Below are 19,978 nucleotides of genomic sequence, written 5' to 3'. Positions count from 1 at the left end.
AATTCCTTAAATCTATTTGTCACCTCTACTGTGTATTCATCAGGGATATGATTTAGTTCATATCTGAGTGGCCTAGTGCTTTTCCCTACTTTCTTCAATTTAACCCTAAATTTTGCAACGGGAAGCTCATGATCTGAGCCAGTCAGCTCCTGGTCTTGTTTTTACTGACTGTATAGAGCTTCTCCATCTTTGGCTGCAGAGCACATATTCAATCTGATTTCTGTGTTGACCATCTGGTGATGTCCATGTGTAGAGCTGTTGTTGGAAAAGAGTGTTTGCTGTGACCATCGTATTCTCTTGACAAAATGTTATCAGCCTGTGCCCTGCTTCATTTTTTACTCCAAGACCAAACTTGCCTTTTATTCTGGTTATTCTTTGGCTTCCTACTTTAGCATTCCAATTCACCATGATGATAAGGACATCATTTTTTCGTGTTAGTTCTATAAGGTGCTGTAGGGCTTCATAGAACCGGTCAATTTCATCCTTTTCAGCACCAGTGGATGGGGCATACACTTGGACTACTGTGATATTGAATGGTTTGCCTTGGATTTGCACTGAGATCATTGTGTCATTTTGGGGGTTGTATCCCAGTATTGCTTTTCCTACTCTTTTATTGACTATAAAGTCTTCTGAGGGATTCTTGCCCACAGAAATTCACCCATTCCTGTCCATTTTAGTTCACTGATTCCTAAGATGTCGATGTTCATTCTTGTCATATCTTGTTTGACCACGTCCAGCTTGTCTTGATTCATGGATCTTACATTCCAGGTTCCTATGGAGAATAAATCTTTACAGCATTGGACTTTCCTTTCACCACCAGATGCATCACAGCAGAGCATCCTTTTGGCTTTGGCCCAGTCGCTTCATTCTTTCTGGCGCTACTAGTACTAGCCCTCTGCTCTTCCCCAGTGTCATATTGGACGCCTTCTGACCTGAGGGGCTCATCTTCCAGCGTCATATCGTTTTCCCTTTTGGTACTGTCCATAGGGTTTTCATGGCAAAGATACTGGAGTGGGTTGCCATTTCCTTCTCCAGTGGATCACGTTTTGTCAGAACTCTCTGCTATGACCTGTCTGTCTTGGGTGGCCCTGCATGGCATAGCTCATAGCTTCATTGAATTACGCAAGCCCCTTCGTCATGACAAGGCAGTAATCCATAAAGGGGAAATTGGAATTTACCTCATGTCTATTTTAATATCTTTTTCAAAAGTTCTATTCAAAAGCTGACATACTTCTTTAGCCTAAAAGAACCAAATTGCAGCCATTTATGATGATCCACAATGTGTCATGGCTACTTTGTTGCCTGTCATAGGCAAATGCCAAGAGAGATGCCCTTAGAAATGTGGGTTTTTTTAATTGTGTGGGTGCTCTCACTTACAACATCTTTTTTTACGTATTGTTAAGCTTACATAACCCTCCAAATCAAAGTGCCCCAAGCCAAGATGAAAGGCATCACAGAAACTGTTTGCTTATAATCTATCATATAGACTGTAAGAAATACATCCTCTTCTCCATTCAGATAGCCAGAGGCCATGGAAAATTCCTCAAGATAATGTGGAAAAACTGAATAATTATTCAAGAAGGGATGCTTGTGTTGATGCTGGGCCCATTCTTAGTTAATTTGATTCAATTTACTTGGTTCCTTGACTAAACAATGAAATAATTACCCCTGAAGATTCTGTTAAATATTGTTTCAAGCAAGAAGATTTCACAATCCATTGTGCACTCAGTAAAAGCAATTATAACAGATTATTAACATCTGTCTAAAATTTGGTACTGCATCCCTATCATTTATCTGGTACTTAAATTCATTTAATTGTATTCCAAGAAAAGCAATTTGTTAGAGGGTTCATTTTTTTCTAATAATTTACTCTAATTGAAAGAGATGGATAAAAAGCCCTTGAACTTTTGGAGAAATATAAATGAGCACATTCTTCAAGTTTTTTCTTTAAGAAATTCACACAGTCAGCTTCAAAAACTACTAGGTACAATTAGAAAGCTTTTGTGTGATCCTTTCAACAAGCTGGCAGAGGCCCAGATTCTCTTTTATGAAATCCCACTGTATGTCTAGATCCCTTTAAAACTTAACAAGTTTTAAAATTTATCAATTTGATATGATGATGTTGTGTGCAAGCATCCTTTTACTACATAAGTGTTTTTATTTGTTTTATATAACTATAAATATAAGTACATGTAAATCAAAATAAAAGCTTCATAATGTGCCATTAAAAAAAAGGAAAATAACATGACCTCAGTCTTGGAACTGTGATGAACTGTGATACATGATTTGTTAAACAAAATTCCAGCTATGCCAGTGTAATTGTTGATCAAAATTGTCTTTTGTTTTTCATCTGCTATATCCTAATTGTCAAAAAAATATGGTCCCATTTTTCGTCTTCAAATGGGATTCCAGGAAATGGTGGTGCTGACTGGCTATGAGACAGTGAAAGAGGCTCTAGTGAACCAGGCAGATACATTTTCAGAGAGAGCATCTGTCCCCTTTTTTGAGGATGTTGCAAAGGGCTTTTGTTGTGTCGGGTTCGAGGATCAAAGAGACTCAGACTTCTAGCATGCCATGACTTTATTAGGAGGAAAATGTGGTCCAGAATGGAGGAACAAAGGGTACCAGTCACCTTTATACCTGGCCAGGTGAATACCTGGCCAATAGAGTTAAACCCCTGCTTTGCGCCGGCGGGTCAGCCAATCCCTTTAAATCCAGCTCTCCCACCGAACGCTGTCCCTTTAAATCCTGCTTCCCCGCCGAACGCTGTTCCTGCCCGGAGCTGTCCAGCTCCACGCCTCCTTCAGTAGCTGTCACACGTGTATGCTAAGCTGCATACACTACAGCTTTGGTGAGTTGTTTCATTTTGGATTGTAGCTGGCATTCATTGCAGATGTGCAGTCATTTTCATAGATACTAATGTAAAAGAACTAGGAAGCTTGTGGAAATTCAATCCAGAGAGTGACCCAGATAAAATTTTTCTTTAACCACTTTGACTACATCTAGTCATCACTAGGGGGAGATGGAGAATAAAAAGACAAGACAGCCTTGCAATAACAGCATGAGTCATACACAGACACCAGATCCACAACAGGTTTGGTTCTGCTTTATTTTGCATATTTGGGGTGTGGAAGATCCTGGTCTTTTTTCTGCATTTTTTGCATGTCTCATCATATACATGGTGTTGCTTATTTGTCTTTCCAAATATTCATTTTGATCCATCTCCCAAGGAGCATTTCACCATAACATATGTACAATGTGCACAATACAGACATGCATTGCCATAGATTCATTTCTAAAAATATTGTAACAATATTAGCCCCAAGCTATGGAATGGAGAATTTGCAAGGCCTACTCCAAATTTCTAGGGAGTGTTGGAACTGGTTCATCTCTGGATCTCTCTCTCTCTCTCTCTCTCTCTCTCTCTCTCTCTCTCTCTCTCTCTGTGGTGTGTGTGTGTGTGTGTGTGTGTGTGTGTGTGTGTTTCTCCCAAAGCTCCACTCCACTTGGATCATAATCTGTATTTCCAATGCTTCAGGAAAGAGATGTTTTGGTATAAAGATCACTGTTTATTTCTGATGCTGTAACCATGCTGGAAATAACTTCAGGAATTATTCTTCAGGTATTATTTTTTTTTTCTCATGGTGAGAACTGGAAAGTGATGTGACGGTTCACAATATCCCCATTACGGGACTACGGAATGGGCAGGAGGACCATTGAAGAGAAAATCACTGAAGAGTGTAGTGTCTTAACAAAGACAATGGAGACTTATGCAGGTGGGTTGATGTTTCCTCCCAATGCTCTACTGGAGCATCTTTCAGGACAAGAATAGAATGGAAAATATTTTCATCATGTTATATCAAATAAACAAGCACTGCTTTTGAAATATTTTCCCTGCAACATTTTTAAAATCTATTTTCCCTATAAATATGCTTAGTTGTCTAATGTATGCTAGGTAGGATTTTTCTTGAATCAATAATATTTGCAGAAACCTAACAGATGTCAAAATCCTTTGGTTAGCATTCATACTAAAACCAATTTCTAATTCTGTGTTCTTGAATAATGTAGTCTGAGGCACAAGAAATCAGAGCAACTTTAAGAATAGGTCAAAGCAGTTTCTTTATCGTTGAGCACCAATATTACAAGAATCTCACCAGATTGGGTGCATTCCCTTGGGAACCAGTAGATAAGTCTTCACTAGTCTGGTCTATGATATTTCCCTCCTTGGAGCAACTCCATATTGGCATGCCTTTTAACTCTCTCCTTTCTTTAGCCAGTGATTTCACCACATCTAGTATGCACTAACAGTCACTTTTTAAATAAAAGTTCTAGGCTTAATTTTGGGTCAAATTAATGGTGGAATGTTAGGGTTGCATGCATCCCTATATATAAACATGAAAATGTGTTGCACACTAGAGATATTGTTCCTCCTGTTTTGGATCAATGATAAAAATATTGTAGTTTCTCAAGGAACAAAAATATACAATTTACATTTATTAAGTGATCTAGATTCTAGAATACATACTTGATATCCTACCAATTTTACCAATAAAAGTATTACTTCTCAATTGTCAATATTGGATTCTCTACTGTATTACTGTTAGTTTAGCATAGTCATAAGGCTCAAACTGCAATTGATCCACTTATTCAGCATCACACCCCACTAGCAATTAACTTAAAAGGAGCTAGAATTCCATGTTTTCCAAAGTATTAGTCCCTAAATAATTTCAATTGATAACACTTATTATATGCCTCGCAGTATGTGGGCTGCATACTTCTGGGTGATCACTTGTCTGAGATGGTATAGGTTCTCCTGCTTGAGCAGAGGGCTGGACTAGAAAACCTCCAAGGTCCCTTCCAGCTCTATTCTACTCTAAGGATAGCAACAAAAAGATACACAAAGCTCTGATCATTGGCATTCATAGTTCTCTGCATTTTTACAATTTAGAAATGATTTGAATAAAACTTACCATTCATTGATATGAGGAATAAGAAAAAACAGATGCCCTGTGATATAAAATTAATCTAGAAAATTAAATATTCTTTCTCTTCTTGGCAAATGAGGTTTCACTTTGAGACCATTCCTACATACCTACAAATTTACCATGCTGTTTGCTTTTGTTAAGCCAGTTGCAATAAAGAAATGTAATGTATTGGCTTTAATTGTTTTAAATCACTTGCTTAATGTCTGATCACTTGCTTAATGTCTGACCTAAATTTCTCTGTTATCTAACGGTTGCTGAAAGCCAGACTGGATGTCTCCAAGCTGATAATTAGGCTTGGGGCAGGAAACTGTTACTTTGAACCTATTGGTTGCCACCTAGAGGCCAACAGTATAAATAGCTGTGCAGCAGCTATTAGGGCTGCTTCTGTTCTGAGTTAATAAACTTGTTTGCTGTTTCAACACTTCATCTTGCTTAATGCCTAAAGAACTGGAGATATAACAAAAGACATGAACATTTTTTTTTAAAAAAGCAATATATAGTGTCCACAAACACTGTTCACTTCACTTCCTCCTACTATCCTATCCTTGCAAACCATACTTTCTACTGATCTTTTTATGTTGTCTTTTGTTCTTCAATTTTCTCATCACCCTATTTTTGAGGTTTTCCTTTACTCCATCCAACCATAATATACTTGATCTTTCATTTCCTCTCAACCCATTCACGCTTCATAATAAATTAATTCTGTAATTCGATTTGCTTTCATTCTCTCTGCCTAAATGTGCTTCTTTTAGTTTCCACTGCATCATGTTATTTTTCTTGTTTCTTCTTATATATGAATTTCTACTGTATACAACCAAATGGGCAAAAGCATTCTCTTTTTTTTTTATTGAAAAGTTTTATCATACATTTTATCTTTAACAAACCCCCCCTACCCCTCCCCTATCCCTCCCTCCTTACCCCTCCCTCCCTCCCCCCCCGGACTTCCCAGAGCTAAGTACAAGGTATAAAAAACAAAAAAAGGAATCATAAACAACCATATGCTAACAACCGTAAACTCTAAAATCTATCACTCTCTAGCTCATATAGGATAACTACAAACACTATTAATATAAAATATATATAAAAATATATATAAAAAAAGGAAAAAGAAAGGAAGACTTATTCAAATGCTACATGAAACTTCTTAGTCCCGTATTTGTTCTGGATATACTCAATCCATTTTCTCCACTCCATAATATAGCGTTCTTGCGAATGATCTTTCAAATAGGCCGATATCTTTGCCATCTCTGCCAGGTCAGAAACCTTTAAAGTCCATTCTCCTATAGTTGGCAGTTCCTCCTTCTTCCAATACTGACCTATTAAGAGTCTTGCTGCCAAAAGCATTCTCTTATACCCAGCAAATCTGATATTCCCTGATCAATGTTGAACTTTTTGTTGTACATTCCATTTATTCTCATGCATGTTTTCAATGCATCGTGAATTATTCTTACCACATTCAGCTCTCAGTTGCCAACTCATGGAAAATAAAGCATACATCAATTTTCTTAATATTAATATCAATAATGTACAATAAATGACCTGCTCATGTCTACTTATGTCTAGAGTTAAGCCTTCTTTAAGTATACATACAGAATTATATATGGCAGTGAAAAAAGAGCTCAATGACACACATTATGCTGCCTATATGTCACAATTTTTTTCTTAAACTGAAAAATCAGATTACCAGCATATCAAAGGTTCTTGAAAGTTGAATATTTTTATTAAATAGCTTCAGTAGTCATAGAAATGTGACATCTTCATAGTCATTTTACTTGCCAAATAGAATAGAAACAATGATATTGGAAATGGCAGCTCCCACAATTGTTGTGATATCAAATGATAACTCATTGCTACAAAGGTGCAATTGTTGTGTCTGAACATAGGTCAGTGGCTGTGAGGTCCTTTGTGTTCTCTAAGTTTGGTTGTTTTCTTGCAGACATTTCATTACCAAACTAGGTAACAACATCAGTGCTATTTAGGTACCTATCCTGGCTCCAACTCTGAGCAACTCACCATATAATAAACATAAAAATGCAATTCCAAAAATAGAATTTGGTTGCTCAATATAAAAACACATTCACAAAGAGGCTCCATTGACTTGTGAGGCTGGTGTGTTGTGCAGTTAGCTCACATGGTGTAACAAGATGGTGGGTTTGTTGTGATTACACCAAGTCATGTTTAAACATGAGGGGGGGGGAGGGGAACATAGGTAAGGTTCACCTCCATCCCACAATCTGTTTTGCTGGAAAGTGACTGCAACAAGGCCTGACCTGCCCTCAGATGTTTTCTGCACAGCCAAAGGGGAAACAGAGCAAGGATGGGATATTCTTTTCCATTCTACCACATCATATGTAGAAATTTGAGAGTGTCATAATTACTAATGAAAACTCAAAGGTATGATATACAGTTACATATTGTGCAAATCTGTGGGGATCAATTAAAGAAAGAAGGTAAAATGATCTAGCTTTTGATTCACCCACTGCTATTCTGTGAATCACAAAACAGAATTCAAAGAATTTTTGACTCTCAGTTGCTATTGTAGAGTGTTCTCTACATTGGAGGGAGGGATCCTTTTTATTTCTTTTTATCCATAAATTCTTTTTATCCATAAATTCCTGGAGCAGCAGGGAGCCACCAGAGGACTGGAAAAGAGTTGATGTGGTTCCCATCATCAAGAAACAGGGGGAAAATGTATCTTGGAAACTACAGACAACACATCCTGGCATCAATATATGAGAAGTATCCTGGAAAACATAATCAAGCAGCAGATCTGAGAACACCTAGAAGCAAACAAAGTTATAACAAGAAGCCAACAGAGGTTTATCAAAAACAGATCATGCCAAATGAATCTTATTTCATTCTTTGACAAAGTGACTAAATTGGTGGAAGAACAAAATGTTCAGACATAGTATATTTGGATTTCAGCCAAATATCACAACCTACTTCTTAGTAAGTTAAAAAAATGTGCGAGAGACAGCATCACCACCAGATAGATTTGTGATTGGATGACAAACCACATTCGAAATATAGTCCTTAATGGAACTACATCTACATGGAGAGAAGTAAGCAGGGGGGGGGACTCCAAGGTTCTCTCTTAGGTCCAGTACTCTTTAATATCTTCATAATCAATTTAGATTAGGAAATGGAAGGGGAACTCATCAAATTTGCAGACAAAACCAAATTGGCAGGAATAATCAACACCCAGATGATAGGCTTAAGAACCAGAAAGATCTTGACAGACTCAAGCCCTGGGCCACAAAATTAAATTAGTGGTGAGAAAAGTAAGACTTACTTAGGCAAGAAAGTACACTTAGTACTCTTAGGCAAGCAAAACTAAATATACAGATATAGAATAGGTGGAACTTGCCTCAATAGCAGCAACTGCAACAGAGTTCCAGGAGTCCTAATAGACAACCGCTTAAATATGAGCCGGCAGGGTGCTGCAACTGCCAAACAAGCTATCTCCAGTCTACAACACAGTCATTTCAACAATTCCAGGAAGCCTCCACACCCATTTGTGATCTGATTACACACCTGTGTAATCAGGTGACCCTGATGACACAGATAAGCCTCCAGGGGCTTCAACAATTAGCTAAAAAATGCAAATGACCAGTGTAAAGTAGTGGGTACAGGACCACATGGAGACAATAGACTAAGGTTCCAGTAATAACAGCCTTTATTGAAGTAGAAGACGAAGACAAAGAAGAACCCCCCAGGTGTCTCTTAAACACCTTGCCCAAATCCCCTAATAGACCAATCCCCACATCAGGTTTTCCCGCTATGGAGAGGCCGGCCAATCCAGACACTAAACATGTGCCACCTGGTGTTATCAGTGGCCACACTGTAATTGGACACCCCAACAATATGTACAACACCCCACTATATACATAACAACCAGCTATCTGCAAGGAGTATAAATCTTGCCATTCCCCACCATCCAGTCAGAGCTGAAGATGCTTCTTGGATGAGAAGTGAAACGTCATCAAGAAAAACAATAAAGTCCAGTTGCCTCATGAAAAAGCATCTTTGGGATAATGGATGGAAAGTAATCAAGGAGAGAACAATCCTAGCACTAAGGAGAAATTTGAATGAATATAATTAACCAGAGGAATGGCTTCCCTCCTTAAGTTGTGTGTTATTCATGGGAAAATGTTGGCTGAACAGCTATTCATTTTGTTATGTATTGGGCTTGTGGTATTACACCACGTGTGCTGCTGGAGCAGCTAACGGCTCTCCAGCAACCCAGACAAGCCATCTCCGGTCCTGCAATTGGTCAGCCCCAGGTGGCAAGAGTGGGTTCAAACCTATTGGCTGCCGCCTAGGGGCTAGACTATATATTGTGGCTGGTTGCAGCCCAAGTTCCAGTACAGTGCCAGCAAGAATAAAAGTATGAGTTATTCTGTACTCAGCCTCGTGTCATCATTCCTGCTTCCAAGAGCCCACGACTTAACACATTTAGTAGTAATTTATTATATTTATTTATATTTATGTATCAGTCACATTTATAGTAAAATATTTATTCCTGAAGGTTCTGTTAGATATTTTTACAGGCATGAAGATTTTACAATTCCTCCTATGGATTATTTGTACACATTTATCTTAAAAGGTGGATTTTTGTCTGTGCAGTACAAAGATGTGAAACTGGTTTGCTAAGTTTTCATAGATGCCATGCAAGGGCAGATCAAATTACTGGGCAGGGACCAGAAAACAAGGACGAAATTAAAAAGGACTTCATTGTACAGATGATTCAGTAGAAAGAGTTGCTTTGAAAGATACTGGAATCATTTCAGCTTACAAAATTCCTCATAGTTTTTACTTAAAACTGCTTACTAAAAGGAAATGGATTGGACTGGAGCAATTTTAACATTACTACTATTTATTCTTGCAATTATGTTCCTTTTCAAAAAGGGCAGTTCCTGGAATAACAGCGCCTCCAATCTCCTCCCGGGACCCAGGACCATACCTATTTTGGGAAATCTACACATGATGGATCTGAAGAAGCCTTACAAAACAATGATAGAGGTAAAGCCTGATGATTAAGATACACAAATACTTTTTCCAGAACTTGTTGGGAAGGGACAAAATCTTTTTTATAAGCTTTTTATTCATTTTTTCCATACAAACAATAATATCAATGTGCAGTCTAAGTTTACATATGCTAGTACATATTTAATTGCTAATCCTTTATTCTTTCCTCTAGCCAATGGTAAAATTAATTCCAATTTCTTTCAATCTCATAGTCAATCTGTCCATCTCTGCACATTCTAGTATTTTTTTAATTATTTCTTCATCTGATGGTATTCCTTCATTTTTCCAGTGTTACGCAAATATAATTCTTGCCGCTTTTGTGACATGCATTATACCTAATAAAAAAAGTTCAGGTTTAAAATCTACATGTTCTCTTAACATCTTTTCTAGCCAAGTCTGTATCTTTTCCCAATAATTCTTTATTTATCACATGCCCACCGAACATTATAATATGTGCCTGACTTGTGTTTACATTTCCAACATCAATCTGACATATTTTTAACCATTTTTGCTAGTTTTGCTGGTGGCAAGTGCCATCTATAAAAGATTTTAAATTTTCTTTCTAAGAAGTTGACATTGTCAGTTTATAATTTCTTTCCCATAAGTTTTGCCATTTTTCTAATTCTATATTATATCCAAAATGTTTCACCCATCTTATTGTTTCTTTAAATTGTTCACTTTCCATTTCTAAAGTTAATAAAAAATTACACATTTTCTTAATTAGTTTCTCATCCAAAGTTAACAAAGTCTTGTCAAACACAGTTTGTTCCTTATAAAACCCATACATTTAAACATTTTTATCATATTCAGTTTGTATTTGTAAATGTGTCCACCATGATAAGTTGATGCCCTGATTTTCCATTTCTTGTTTAGATTTTAAGTGTCCTTCAGAGTTTAAAATATCTCTATATGTCCAGAATTTTTCAAAGTCTACTAAATTTGGGTGTATAAATGCTTCCATTGTTGACAACCACCCTGGAATTCTCAAATATATTTTGCTATTTATTTTTCCCTATGTTGTTAACAATGCATTTCTTATATAATGATTTTGGAAATATTTATGAACTTTGTTTTTCCCATACCACAGAAAGTGTGCCACCCCAAAAGTAAGTCATGTCACTCCAGATATAACAACCTTTTATTTTTAAGAATTATCCATTCTTTTACCCATGTTAATATGGATGTTTGATAGTATAGAACCCACTCTGGTAGGCCAAACCCCCCATTTCCTTTAGCATCTTGTAACATTTTCATCTTAATTATAGCTTTCTTTCCTTGCCAAATGAATTTCAAAATAAGTGAATTCAAATCTTCCAAAAAAAATTTCTCCAATTTTATAGGTATTGTTTGAAATAGAAATAAGATTTTTGGTAATAAATTCATTTTCACTGTAGCAATTCTTCCTAGTATTGACAGTTGTAAATTTTTCCATTTTTCCAAGCCCAGTTTTATTTGATTTAATAATTTTATACAATGATCTTTTATCGTTGAACATCTTGCTGTCAACTGTATTCCCAGATATTTAACCTTTTTAACTATCTGTAATTCTGGGGATGGGAGAAAATCTTGGTAGCTTGTTCAGGTAAGTCTGGGATGCTCTGAGGGCCACATATGGTAGAATAGATTTTGGAAGACTTGTAATATGTATTTTGTAGTAGTGTTGCACTGGCTTAGTAAAATGGGTTTTCTTGTGTTTTAATTTGCCTTATTTCTCTCTCTTTTAAATGTATTGTTAATAATTGGCCATAAGTTCAACCTAGCAAAAAAAAATGTAAACAGCCTTTCTTTTAGAAACTGGGACCTTGTGGAAGTGCTTGGCAGATAAAACAGTTTTATTTTCAGCTAACAAACAAAACAAGTATTCATTAGGAAAGTGATGTGTATGTATCTTACCCATATCCATTCTGACATTTTTTCCCTTGAAAATGTTTGTCCCAAAGTTGCTTTTTCAGGAGGCAACTGGACTTTCTTGTTTTTCCTGCCTCCTCCATAGACACTTGAAAATGTTTATTTTACTTTTATTCAAAATACAATGCTCTTTTCAATACTTAAGCTTACATATTATTGGATGTCTAATTTTTCATGATGTAACTTGACAGATAATTTTCCGTAAACCAATTAGCTTTTACTTTGAACTTTCTTTGCTGTGCAAACTATAAAAGTAAATCTAAGCCTTTGTTCCAGGTTCATTTCTCTTTGCTGTTGATTAGGAGCATATAATCCAATAATGAGAATTTTCTTGCCTTGTAACAATAATTCAATAATAACATATCTTCCCTGTGGATCAGACTCAATTAATGTAGCAGATAAATCTCTTCTTAGATAAATAACCACCCCATTTTTTTATCTGGAGCAGATGCTATAAAGTGTAATCCCAACTGGGAATTAATCAAGACTTTTGATCTTTTGCACAAATATGACTTTCTTGTAAGCAAACAATATCACTTTTATGTTGCTTCAGGTAGTGAAATACTTTCTTTCTTTTTTGTGGTGAATTTAAGCCATTAACATTCCATGTCAAAAACTTTATCGCCATTCTTAGCGACCTGGAGCCTCTGGAACACCGCCTGAAGATCCGCAGTTGGTCTCTTCGGTCGCGCCCCTCCCACCGGCTCCGTAGTAACAGGGACTTGTATCATAGGCCCAGAAGCCATCTTAAACCACACAAAACTAAGGGATTTCCCACTCACAGCCACATACTCCACTATCTTTGACAGGGGAACTAGCACCAACCTCAAGGATGAGAGTATGAATAGCATACGCATGGCAGCAGTCACCAACATGGCTGCATGCTTCAGGGTGATAGGCCGCCAAGCTCCCAAAGTCCCCATATGCCAAAATCTCAGCAATGCTGAACTAATTTGCAACCACACTGAAACTATCCCATTCTTATACAGCCACATTAAGCTTCCCTTGGGTTGGTTTTTGTTATGTGGGGGTCAAAGCCTATTCCTACCTACCAGCAAACTCCACCAGGGACCACCAGGGGACCATGCACCTAGCCATCCTCAAGCCTTCACTTCAGAGACAACAGAGGAGGGACCTGAAAACATTAACATTGGATTGTGGCTCCCACACACCCCTATTCACTAAAACCAGCACTGGTAGTGTCATTGGTTGAGGTCTGGGCATTTGCCCTGGCCAATTCCAGAAACATTAACAGCGAATCCAGTACTCTAGTTAAAAACTTAAATTAAACCTCCCCAAACCCTAGATGTTCTAAACAGAGAACTGAGGCAGGTCAGGGAAGCCACAGTGGAAAACAGAGCAGCCACTGATTATCTGTTGCTAAGAGATAACTATGGTTGCAAAGAATGTACTGTTTTAATCTGACCAAATTTCAGAACTCATAGACATAGAGAGTGACATTAGCCACTTAAAAGAAATAACACAAGACATTAGTTACAATAAATTTCCCTTCAATCTGTCTGGACTCGTTTCATGGCTACTGGACTTCCATTGGCTAAAAATTCTCATTTTAGGAGCCACCACAATAGCCATTGTAGATCTTCTCCTCTGCTGCCTCTGTCAATGCAGAAACTAAAACAATTAACAAAAGCTTCAAGGAAAAAGAGCCATTCACAAAGGCTGGGAGACAGAAAAATAAACTTTACCTCTTAGCTAAGCGTAATAGCCTCAGGTGAACTGAGGTCCATTATTTGCTACACTTGTAAATACTTGCATCCACTTTTGTATGTCTCCAACTCATAGCAAAGATGAGAGCTTTGCTTGCTTGTGCAGTCTGGTTCCTAACAGGCATGGAATGGTATCAGTCTGTGGTTCAAGGGTTGGGGACTCCTATCTTAAAGAATATAAAATTTTGTAATTAAATAACAATTCTCTAACTGTTTATTCTAATTTGCAAAATGATTCAAATCCCAATGAGCTTTTGGGGAAATATAAATGTTGTTAAGCTGATTGACTGGATATGTACTTAGAGGCATTCATATATTTGCACATTTCAAGCAGAATTATAAATCATGAATAAATTTCTGCAGAGAACAATACCAGCCAAGCCAAAATTTTCTTACAGCTTATAGGATTCCTGATTTTCAGATTCATTCATAAGAATATATTTTAAGTTCTCTCCTTAAAGAATTAACACAATCACCTTCAAAAACTACTGTGGGCACCATTGGAAAATTTCTGTGTGATCTCTTGAACAAGATTGTCAGAAGCTCAGTTTCTCTTTTATGAAATTCTACTATGTATCCAGTGCTACTGTACGTTCAAGGCACCCTTCCAAATTGTGGAATGGAAGCGTATCCCTTTTGGAGGTTTCATCTTCATAGTATGTCCTGCACAAATGACTCTTTTAAAACATATCAAAAACCTTTTTTTCAAGTTTGACATACATTTCTACTGTGGGAGGATCTTTTATTATGTAAGAATGTTTTAATTTATATTAAATTAGATCATATGAAAATTAAAAATTATAAACAAGAATATACTATCACAATTTTCTATAGCACACAAAAATGAAATAACATCATCTCCACTTTTGAATTTTGACTCATAGTTTCTTAAACAATCTTCTACGTATGTAAGTCTAATTATTTACCAAAATGGTCTCTTGTTTTCCTTTTGCTGAATTCCAGTGGTCAAAAGAATATGGTTCCATTTTTCGCATCAAACTGGGAGTCCAGGAGATGGTGGTGCTAACTGGCTATGAGACGGTGAAAGAGGCTCTAGTGAACCAGGCAGATGCATTTGCAGAGAGAGCATCTGTCCCCTTTTTTGAGAATGTTGCAAAGGGCTTTGGTGAGTTGTTTTATTTTGGGCTGTAGCTGGCATTCCTTGCAGATGTGCAATCAGTGCCATGGAGACATGTTTATATGTAGTAACATTAAAGAAATAGGAAGCTTGTGGAAATCCAATTCAGAAAGTGACCCAGATAAAATCTTTCTTTAACCACTTTGACTACATCTAGTCATCTGTAGGGGAAACTGGAGAATAAAAAAATAAGACAACCTTGCAATAACAACATGAATCGTACACAGACACAAAGCCACAACAAGTTTGGTTCTGCTTTTTTTTTTTTTTTGCAGATTTGGGGTGTGGAAGGTCCTGGTGTTTTCTCTGCATTTTTCAAAACTGTATATGTCTCCTCATATATGTAGTTTTGCCTTCTGTAGTGAACCAGGCTGATACATTTGCAGAAGAGCAGCCACCCCCTTTTTTGAAGAAGCAACAAAAGGATTTTGTGAATTACTTCATTCTGGATCATAGTCAACAATCCTTTATGATCAGTGTCATATAGAAATTTTCACCTGAGGTTTTCACCAGCAGAACCTCGGATGAGCAAGACAGCTTTTGCAAACCAAACCAGGATGAAAATCAAACTGAAACCTTTCTTGTGCAACCCTCAGTGCCAATGAAGGGAACTGGAGATACAAATCTTTTGTTTTTGAAATGTCTTCCACAAGCTTCCTAGTTTCTGGCAAATCTATATTGCTGGAGGCTGGATCCACACTGGGGTAAACTCTCTGGAACACAGAAGAGATAGTTGAGATTTTCCATATAAAGTGCTATCTTTACCTTTGGCTTATGAATGGAATAGCTGAGAGTCAGGATTACATCAAGGGCACATTCGCTCAAGCAGCCTTTCAGAGCCTTAAATTCATCTGAATCTTATATCTTTACAAAATTACAGAATTAGAGAAAAATATAGTTGGAAGGGACCTTAGAGGTCTTCTACTCCAACCACCTCTTCAGGCAGGAGACCCTAATAATTAGCAAACTATAAGATATGTAAGATTCTTACATGTTTTTTGATTGGCTGTGTTCCAATACCATATTGCCTGAATTATAATATGTCTGATGAAATGTTATATCTGCCAAATGGAGTGATCTCTTTTGCTGGATAAAATTAGTAGCCTCTACATTTGATCTCTGTCTCTGCAAAGCGATCATTATATTACATTAGGACTTGACCAGGATAATAGAAATAGGGAGGGAATAAGCCATATTCCTACCTGTAAAGCAGGGGTGTCAAACTGCCAGCCTGCGGGCCAGTTTCATCATACCAAAGCCGCGCCCGCCCCATTGCCGGCAATGCAAAAAGAGTCACGATACATTGCGACATGTCATGTGACGTGGCAAGTTTGACAGCCGTGCTGTAAAGGCATCAAGGAACAGTAACTCCTTATTTTCATCCTCCAGAATACAGAATAACAGAGTTGGAAGGGACCTTGAAGGTCTTCTACTCCAACCCCATGTTCAAGCAGGGGACTGTGTATCATTCCTACAAAAATGGCTGTCCAATCTCTTCTTAAAAACGTCCAGTGACAGAGAACCTACAACTTCTGAAGGCAAGCAGTTCCATTTATTATTTCTTCTTCTTCTTCTTCTTCTTCTTCTTCTTCTTCTTCTTCTTCTTCTTCTTCTTCTTCTTCTTCTTCTTCTTCTTCTTCTTCTTCTTCTTCTTCTTCTTCTGCTATATCTGTTGTTGGACATTGGCGATCATGTTCGTGATCCTGTTTTTATCAGCAGCCGCACGAAAAAGTGCTGCTGAGTTTTGTCCAAACCAGTCCCTTAGATTTTGAAGCCATGATGTTCTTCTTCTGCCTGGACCTTGTTTGCCTTCAATCTTTCCCTGGAAGATTAAATGGAGTATGCTGTATTTTTCTGGATGTTGCCTCACATGTCCGAAATATTCTAACTTTTGTTTTTCAATTGTTTTGATGATTTCCCTTGGCTTTCTCAGGCGGCTTATCACCTCATTTCTGATCCTGTCAACCCAGCTTATACGTAACAGCTGCCTGTAAATCCGCATTTCAAATGCTTCTAGTCTCTTCAGGTGGCTTTCTGTCAGAGACCCACTCTCTACTCCATAGAGCAGGATAGGAAAAAAATATAACATCTGACGAGCCTGAGTTTCAGTCTTAGGCTTATGTCGTGACTGCAGAAGAGCTTTTTCATTTTGAAGAATGCTGTTCGAGCTTTCTCTATCCTTCTCTTTACTTCAGTGGTCATGTCCCAGCTTTCATGTAAATTAGAACCGAGGTGTGTGATCCTTTCAACTTTTTCTAATGGTATTCCTTCCGAATTTATTGGTGGTAAATTAATGAGTTGTTTGCTGATGACCATGATCTTGGTTTTTGAGGTGTTAAGCTTCAAGCTGTATTTTTCAGATATTTCTGTGACTCTGTTGATGAGGAGCTGAAGGTTTTCATGCTTACTGGCAAGCAGAACTGTACTGTCAGCATAGCTTAAATTGTTGATACAAACACCATTTACATTGATGCCAGCCTTGATGAAGATTGATTCAGACTAAATACTGAACAACAGTGGAGACAGAATATATCCCTGTCTGACTCCTCTTCATATTTCTGCATCAGCTGAGTATTTTTGGCCTAGTCTCACATCTGTGATCTGATGCCAATATAGATTCTTTATGATTTGGATGTCTTTGTCATCTAGTCCCCCTTGTTTCAGGATTTCTAATAGTTTGCTGTGTCTTATTTTATCAAATGCTTTTTCAAAATCAATGAAGCACATACAAACACTGTGACTGACATCTCTACAATGCTGTACAAGAACTTGAATGCTGAATTGCACATCTTGTACACCAAGATTGTTTCTGAAACCAAAACCAAATGTGTTACCTAGACGCTCCTCAATTTTCTTATATATTCTTGTGTAAGTTATTCTCAGGAATACTTTCAGGGCATGACTCATTAAGCTTATTGTTCTGTATTTGGTACACTTCTTTGCATTTATTTTGGGGGGAATTGTCACAAAGGTTGATTTTAGCCAATCATTTGGTATCTTTCTTATTTCATATATTCGATTGAAGAGCTGCAGTAAAAAATTCTTCCCATTGTCTTCCAGCAATTTTAAAATTTCTATTGGGATATCATCAGGTCCTGTGGCGTTTCTTGTTTTTGCTATTTTTATTGCAGGTTCAACCTCCTCCATAGTGATTGTTATGTATTGGGCTTGTGGTACCACAGCATGTGTGTTGCTGGAGAGCTAATGTCTCTGGTCCTGCAGTTGGTCAGCCCCAGGTGGCAAGCACGGGTTCAATCCTATTGGCTGCTTCTGTAGGGCTAGGCTATATATTGTGGCTGGGTGCGGCCCAAGCTCAAGTACAGTTCCAGCGAGAATAAAGAATGAGTTTCTCTGTACTCAGCCTTGTGTCTTCATTCCTGCTCACCAGAGCCCATGAGTTAACAGTGATGTTTAGCCCAGTTGTTATATTTCCCATATCTATATCTTCCCTAGTGTCCTCAAAACGTTTTTCAATATATTCCTTCCATCTTTTTAGTTTTTTGTCCTCATCTAAGATAATTTCCCCCTCTTTGTCAACTAAGTTGTTGGTTGTTGTTTTTTTGTAGAGGCCTGCTGCTTCTTTCACTTTTTTGTGTAAAATGAAATTATCATGCATACATTCTGTCTCTTCAATTTCCATGCATCTCTTTGCAAACCACTTTTATTTTGCCAGTCAAATTTTTCTTCTAATTGTTTTCTGCAATTCATTGTATTTTTCTTTGTTTTTATTTTTATAAAATCTTCTTTCATCCATAAGATGAAGAATTTCCTCTGTCATCCACTGTTGTTTCTTGTGGTACCCCTCTCTCTGTTTTGAATTTGTTACCTCTACTATTGCATTTTTAAATTTATTCCAGTTCGCTTCTACATCTTCATCATTCAGGTTGTTGGTTTCTCTTAAATGATTTTCTAGTTCTTCTTTTATCTTACCTCCATGTTTAATAATGAAATCTCTGTCAATTCTTGGTTTAGCAGGATTCGGTTTTTAATCCTGTTTAGTTTTAGCTGGACTTCAGCAAGTAGTAGATTATGATTGGATGGTACATCTGCACCTGAGTATGTCTTTACTGATTTTACTGAGTTTCTAAATCTTTTGTTTATTGAAAAATAATCAGTTTGGTTCCTTACTATATTATTTTGTGTATCTACTAGTGATCTTCAAGTGTAGAGGTGTCTTTTTGGCAATTTGAAAAATGTATTCATCACACATTGCCTATGTTCCTTGCAGAAGTCTACAAATCTGTCCCCTTTACCATTTCTGGTTCCTAAGCCAAAGTGTCCAACTACAGGAGCATCACTTCATTCTCCCACTTTGGCATTGAAGTCCTCCATAAGTATAGTATTATTACTTTTTAGGGTTTTCAGTACACTGCTTATATCTTCATAGAACTTCTCTAAATCATCCTCATCACTGTCAGCTGTGGGAGCGTAAACTTATATAACATTCATATTTACTGGAGTACTATTTCTTTGGATCATCATCACTTGATCGGATACAGGAATAAAGGACTTCATGCATTTATTTACAAGATTGTTTATGATTATAGCTACTCCATTTCACTGGTGTTTGCTATTCTCACCAGAGTAGTAGATAGAGCCTTGGTGGAGCAGTGGGCTAATGCCTCCTTAAGTAACACCAGCTGCCTGCAATTAGTGCAGGTTCGCATCCCACCAGGCTCAAGGTTGACTCAGCCTTCCATCCTTCCAAGGTAGGTAAAATGAGGACCCAGATTGTTGGGGGCAATAAGCTGACTTTGTAAAAATGCTGCTGGGGCCCCCGAAAGCCCTAATAAGCAGGTATATACATAGAATGAAGGCTATTGCTAAGCACATTGTGCTTTAGATTGTAAGCCACCCTGAGTCTTCGGAGAAGGGCGGGATATAAATGGGATAAAAAAAGATAGTATAATCTCCTATTCTACACATTCCATTTTTAGGCCAGCAGATTTCACTCACTCCCATTATAGAGCTATTGTATTTGGACATTGCTTGGATAGTGTTGTGTGTTTTCTCAGCTTCATATGGGCTTCTCAGGTTCCATGTACCAATTCGTAGTTTGGGGTTTATCATGCTTCTAGTGGACTGGGAGATTCTTAGCACCTCTGTCCCATTTAAGGGACACCCGTACTCGGGGCCATTATTAGGTTTTGCTGCCATTAACATGATTTTCCTGAGAAATATATAGCGTAGTA

General features: G+C 37.5%; 1 protein-coding gene across 1 annotated transcript in view; it reads left to right on the top strand.

The window, feature by feature from the left end:
* Positions 1 to 9,736: 9,736 nt before the first annotated feature.
* Positions 9,737 to 19,978, top strand: part of LOC308676662 (uncharacterized protein) — a gene marked incomplete at its 3' end in the record, with an annotated part of 269,324 nt that continues 259,082 nt past the window's right edge. The window contains exon 1 of the mRNA XM_081342650.1: positions 9,737 to 10,007. Coding sequence (XP_081198776.1) covers positions 9,825 to 10,007 — 183 coding nt within the window. The 5' untranslated portion in view covers positions 9,737 to 9,824. The remainder of the gene's footprint in view (positions 10,008 to 19,978) is intronic.

Source organism: Vipera berus, assembly GCF_964194415.1.
Source record: "Vipera berus genome assembly, chromosome: 1".
NCBI classification, from domain to species: Eukaryota; Metazoa; Chordata; class Lepidosauria; order Squamata; family Viperidae; genus Vipera; species Vipera berus.
Note: the sequence above shows the minus strand (reverse complement) of the source record. Positions and strands in the feature narration are given on the sequence as shown.